This window comes from Chrysochloris asiatica, unplaced genomic scaffold (assembly GCF_000296735.1).
Source record: "Chrysochloris asiatica unplaced genomic scaffold, ChrAsi1.0 scaffold00311, whole genome shotgun sequence".
In the NCBI taxonomy this organism is placed as follows: Eukaryota; Metazoa; Chordata; class Mammalia; order Afrosoricida; family Chrysochloridae; genus Chrysochloris; species Chrysochloris asiatica.
The window spans coordinates 563,349-569,831 of record NW_006408829.1 but is presented as its reverse complement, the minus strand read 5'-3'; the positions used below and the strand labels follow the sequence as shown (position 1 = coordinate 569,831).

General features: G+C 36.1%; 1 protein-coding gene across 2 annotated transcripts in view; it reads right to left on the bottom strand.

Annotated features, from left to right (window-relative positions):
- Positions 1–6,483, bottom strand: part of LOC102831324 (uncharacterized protein C4orf22 homolog) — a 1,137,236-nt gene that overhangs the window by 649,709 nt on the left and 481,044 nt on the right. Inside the window, exon 4 of one of the 2 annotated variants that reach the window (XM_006875065.1) lies at positions 3,062–3,094. The exons of the other annotated variant lie outside the window; for it this stretch is intronic. Within the exon in view, the coding sequence (XP_006875127.1) occupies positions 3,062–3,094 (33 nt within the window). The remainder of the gene's footprint in view (positions 1–3,061; positions 3,095–6,483) is intronic. 2 annotated transcript variants of the gene reach the window in all.

Sequence of the window (6,483 nt, the reverse complement as noted above, 5' to 3'; positions counted from 1 at the left end):
CATCAAAAAGGGTGCAAAATAGGTGCTACCTTGCCACCAATCAGAAATAAACCTCAGGGAAAACAGCCAAAAACTCTACAAAGGGAGAGAAAGAACAGAAGACCAACACTCATGAGAGAGATGTCGCTTCTCCTCTTCTGAGAAGTGTGCTATTATATTAATGGTTTTATAAACTTGACTTGCTAAGTGCTGCTTTTTGTCTGTCTGTCTGTTAGTGCCATCCTCAAATAGGTCTTGCTCAACCTGCAAAAGTCAAATTATCAGACACTAACAGCTATGAGTTGGAACCAACTTGACAGCACACCACCACCAACAAAAATATGTTCATCAAATTATCATGTGACTCAGTTATTCAACTTCTAGGTATACACCAAAACAATTGAAGAAAATATTCAAACATGTGACAGGGATGAATGAACCTTGAAAATACTATGTCAAGTGAAATAAACTAGATACGAAAGGACAAATTTATGATTGCACTTACATGAACCATCTATATTAAGAAAACTCATAGAGACAGAGAGTAAATTTCAGGTACCTCAAGTTACAATGAACCAAATTTATAACTGTCTGTTTCGTCTATTTGTCTGAACAATTATATAATTTACAGTTTCAAAATAACAGTGACATGCAACCTTCCCACTTACCATCCTGAACCCTTCACTGGGATCAAGTCTCTATCTTGAGACATAATGTTTTGAATATGCTTCCATAGTTCTTCTTTTGCTTGGATATAAGGGCTTCTCCTGGGTCTTGTAGTTCACCTGGTGCCGTCATAGCTCAACAAAGCCATAGTTCACCGGGATAGTAGCTCATATGGGGCTGCGGGTCACCCAGGGCCTTTGTAACTCACCAGGGCCCATAGCTCACCCCGGTTTAGTTCACCTAAGTTGTAGTTCACCTGGGCCACAGCCCACCTAGATTGTAGTTCTCCCAGAGCCACAGCTCACACAGGGTTGTACCTTACCCTCAGTCTTCTTAGCTCACTAGGGCCTGTAGCTCACACAGGCTGTAGCTCCCTGGGTCATTGTAGGAGCAAAAAGTCTTTATCTTTTTAATAGCTGGCCATCTTCCCCTTCACCCTTCACCCTAGACCATGGCCTCCTTGCTCCATCCTGTCTGCCAGGGGCATACCATGTTTTGTTTTTTCTTGAATATCATTAATGATATATACTACACAAAATGTTGTAGCACTCAATTTGTTGATGTTATCAGTCTCAGATGTTCTCTCATAGATGTTCAAAGATTGAATTTGTAAAGATACTGATAGTAAAAGATAATAATAATAATAGTAAAACTGAAATAAAAGAAAAATTCGACATCAGTACCAATTTACATTTATTGGAACAGAGTCCCTGCAAAAGTTGAGGACTGCTTGTGAAAGTTGCTAGGGGCTGGAGAGAGGGGCCTGAAAGTTACTCCTTTATGGACAGAGTCTCTGTTTGGGGTGGGAAAGTTTTGGAACTAGATAATGGTGATGGTTATATAACATTGTGAATGTAACTAATGCTGCTGAATTGTATATTTACACATGACCCAAATGACAAATCGTATAAGTACTCTATTAAATAATAAAAAAAAAATTAAAGTGCCTAAATAATCTTTATATTTTAATAAATAAATGCTATAAACAAAAGCTTGAAATCACTCTCATCCCCCAAATACCTTTCATTTCTAATTACATAGAGGTTTTTGACCTTGAAAGTATTTGCAAGAACATAATGAAATAGTTATTAAAATTTCTTAACTAAATAGTTTATAGAAAAAAAGACTTTAATAAGTAGGAATATTACTTAGTCTTTACTGTAAAACTTTCTTTTCTAATATTTTTTTTAAAAGCAAGACAAGAATTCCATGGATTTAAAAGTCAAATAGTTTTAATGTCATGTAAAACATTAAAAAAAAAAAACAAAAAAAACCTTAGGTTAATGGACACAGTAAACTGCTCAATTAACACACATATGTATACTAAAAATTTTGTCAAGAAATGTTTCTGTACATTTCTTTATATTTACTGTACTGTTCCTGATGTAACAGGCTCACTCATGGGCATCAAGTACCTATATAAATTAAATGCAAATGCAGCCCTGGTGGTGAAGTGAATTAAATGTTGGGCTGCAAAAATAAATGTCAGATATTTGAAGCCACCATCTGCTGTGAAGGAGAAAGATGAAGAACTCTGTGTAAGGATTTACAGTCTCGAAAACCCTACGGGGCAGTTGTACTATGTCCTATAGAGCCACTGAGTAGAGTTGGGATTGACTCTAAAGCAGTGGATTTGATTTGCATTTTATGCTAATGCATTTTAGAAATGAATTTTATCATGGAATGTTTTCCCTACTCTTTCTTTTAATCTCCTTTTCATCATTCACATTCTCTGCCTTTTGCTACCTATATTCTTCCTCTGTCTACATCTGCATATACACACATACACCCCCTGCTAAGCTCTGGTAGAGTAGTGGTTATGAATCGGGCTGCAAACCTCAGGGTCAGCAGTTCGAAACTGCCAGCTATTTTGCAGGAGAAAGATGAGGATTTCTGCTCCCGTAAAGATTTACAGCCTCAGAAACCCTGTACAGGGTTGCTATAAGTCGGAACTGACTCCACGGCACATAGCAACAATGACCCTCAAAATGATTTTGTTTCTAACTCTATGGTCACTCATTGAACCTCCTGGCTTCATCCTATTATGTAACAACTGCTTTATATCAATGCCAATGAGGACAGAGTCTTCGAGCAAACTGTCATTAAAAAGAATAAAAACATAGATAAATATATCTTGAAAAATGGAAATTCAAGTTGTTTTACTGTATCAAAAATGAGTTTTTTCTCTCAATATGAAAACACTCAATTTACTCCAAAAAGAAAGAAAGAAACCAAGGAAATTATCAACATCAGTGTTTTGCAGTAAAAGCACTACTTGTAACTGTCAGTGAATAATTTGGAAAACAGAAGCAATAAACTCTGGAGTGGTATATATTTAGGATGAAGTAAAAATGCTTTTCTAACTTGTAAAGGAAACTTTTACATGAGAACTACTTTCTGATAGTTGTCTCATCACAATGGAAGCAGCCTCAGCCTCAGGTTGATTTAGCTCTAATAAAATAAGAGAGGAAATGTAAGTTAAGCATTATATATTTGTTTAAAAATCCTCTTATTTAAAATATAAATTGAATTCCACTCTCTGGTCTTCTGGGGATTATCAGTCAGGCATAGTACAGAGAACATTGGTAAGTACAATGAACAAATTAATGCAATCATCTGTTTGGAAGGAAAATCTAATTATTTTACTTTCACTCACATTTCTTTCATGAACCTGCTTTCCAATATTAGTGAAAACAAGAGACATTTAGCTCAAAACAGAGATAGTGAGGAAGAAAAATCAATAATCATACAAATGTAATAATCTGATTTATGATTATTTAGGTTTGACAATACTTTGTTGTTGTTAAGTGCTGTCAAGTTCATTCTGACTCATAGTGACCCTGCTAGGGTTTCTGATCAGTTGGTATGTTTCAACTACTGACTTTTGTGGTTTTCAGCCCAGTGCTTATCCTATAGCACCACACAATACTTAGAAATACTATAAAATTTAAGATAGTATATATCTTATGTGAATGTATCAATATGCTATAATGTAATGAAACAAAATGTATTAGGCAATGCTTTGTAAATATAGCCACTCCATTACACTAATCTAAAATAAAACTAAGCAAAAATACTTCACATAACCTTTAGACTGTTATGTTACAGTGACTGATGTTGTTGTTGTTATGTGCCGTGGAGTCAGTTCCGACTCATAACGACCCTGTACAGGGTTTCCAAGGCTGTAAATCTTTACAGGAGCAGAAAGCCTCATCTTTCTCCCACGGAACAGCTGGTAGTTTTGAACTGCTCACCTTGCGGTTCGCAGGCCGATTCGTAACCACTCTGCTATAGTACCCTTGTATTGTAAAATTTCCAAGCTTCCCAAACTATTATGGATTCATGGTCATAATTAAATTTCTATTCCCAAAACATTAGGAAATAGAAAGCAGTCATTTCACATTTATATGACACAGCCCCCAAACAACAGTTAAATTAGAAAACAAACACTGAAAACAATACCTCTTAACTCAAACTCCTTCCTCTGCAGTAGACATAGCCTTCATCCTGCTGTCCAAAATCAAGCTATCACTATCTACTTCTTAGACTTTCTGAAAAACACAATATTTCCCTTATTCTGAAATTAAATATACTGAAAGTTTATTTTAGTGATATATTGTGAGAAGTATCGTTGTTGTGTTGTTAGGTGCTATCCACTTGGTACTAACTCATAACAACCTTATGCACAGCAGAATGAAACTCACAATCATTGCTATGCTTGAGCCCATTGCTGCTGCCACTGTACTAATGTATCTCATTCTAGGTGTTCCTCTTTTAGCTGACCATCTACTTTACCTAGCATGATGTCCTTCTCCAGGGACTGGTCCCTCCTGATAATATGTCTGAAATCTTAGAGTCAGCCCATCCTAGCTTGCAAGGAGCTTTCTGGCTGTACTTCTTCCAATGGAGATTTGTTCTTCTCCAACAACATAACTCAAATGCATCAATTGTTCTATGGGCTTCTTTATTCATTGTCCTACTTTCACATGTATATGAGGTCATTGAAAATATCATGGCTTGGGTCAGGCACACCTTAGTCCTCAAATTGACATCTTTGCTTTTGAACACTTTAAAAGAGATGTGCTGCAGATTTCATTAATGCAATATGTCATTTGATTTCTTGACTGTTTCTTCCATAAGTGTTGATGGTTGTTCTGAACAAAATGAAGTCTTTGACAACTTCAATCTTTTCTCCATTTTTCTTAATGATATTTATTGGTCCAATGTTGATAATTTTTGTTTTCTTTATACTGAGGTGCAACTCATACTCAAGGCTGTGGTTTTCATTTTCATCAGTAAGTATATTAAGTTCTCTTTGCTTTCAGAAAACATGGTTGTATCATCTTCATATTACAGGTTATTAATGAGACTTCTTCCAACCCTGTTGCCACATTTCTTTTCATATAATTCAGCTTCTCAGATTATTTGCTCAGCATAAAGATTAAGTAAGAAGGGTGAAAGAATATAACCCCGGTGCACACCTTTACTAACTTTAAACCATTCGGTGTTCTCTTGTTCTTTTCAAACAACTGTCACTTGTTCTATGTACGTGTTACCAATAACAACAACAAACATAAAAATGTTTGCAGTACAAAATTGGTAATTAAAGGCAATCATAAACTTGATTGAAAAGTCCCTGTTCTCTTTTACTGTTCTCATAAGTTTAGACTACCTAATGTTCTTCCCCTTCCTTTCTTTCTACAAACATTTACTCAATGCATACTATATTATTTATCTAGTGCTGCTATAACAAAAATTCTACAAGTTGGTTGCTTTAGCAAACATAAATGTATTTTATCACAGTACAGAAGGCTAGGAGTCTGAATTCAAGATGCTAGCATTAGGGAAAAGGTTTCTTTCTGTGTACAATCTAGGGAAAGTACTTGTCTCTTTCCGGTTTTTCTCCTAGGTTCTTTGATAATCATTTGGTATGTATCACACCCATTGTTTATACTTGCTTGCTTAATCTGCCCTTTTATATATCAAAAGAGATTGATCTACGACACATGCTACATAAATACTGCCTTGTCAATGTAACAAAGAAAATCCATTCACAAATGAGATTATAACCATAAGCATAGAAGTGAGAATTTATCATGTATTTTTGGAGAACACAATGAATTCATAATATTTTTTGTGTCGATTCATCAAAACTTACATCCTTTATAAGAAAACATTTTGAGGGAATGAGTCACTAGACCAGCGGATCAAAATCATGGGTACATCAAGGTCATTTGGCATAACAGAGTCCACAAAAACAATATTCTTCATCCTAATTAGGTGAGTAATGATGTTGTTGTTGTTGTTGTTAGGTGCCATCGGGTCATTACTGACTCATAGAGACCTTATGCTCAGTACACCGAAACACTGCCCGATCCTGGGCCACCTCACTAATGTCACCACACTTGAGTCCATCAATGCTGCCACTTCATCAATCCATCTCGCTGGGGGTCTTCCTCTTTTGCTCTGACCCTCCAACTTACCAAATATGATATCATTCTCCAGCAACTGGTCCCTCCTGACAATATGACTGAAATATGAAATACGAAGTATGGCCATCTTGGTATCCAAGGAGCACTCTGGCTGCACTTTTTCCAACACAGATATGTTTGTTCTTCTGGCAGCCCATGACACTTTCAATATTCTCCTCCAAGACCATAACTGAAAAGCATCAATTCTTCTATGGTCTTCCTTATTCACTGTCCAGCTTTTGCATGCATATGAGGTTATTGAAAATACCATGGCTTGGGTCAGGTACACCTAATTTCTCAGGCTGACATCTTTGGTCTTCAACATTTTAAAAAGGTCTTGTGCAGCAGATTTGCCTAATGCAATACG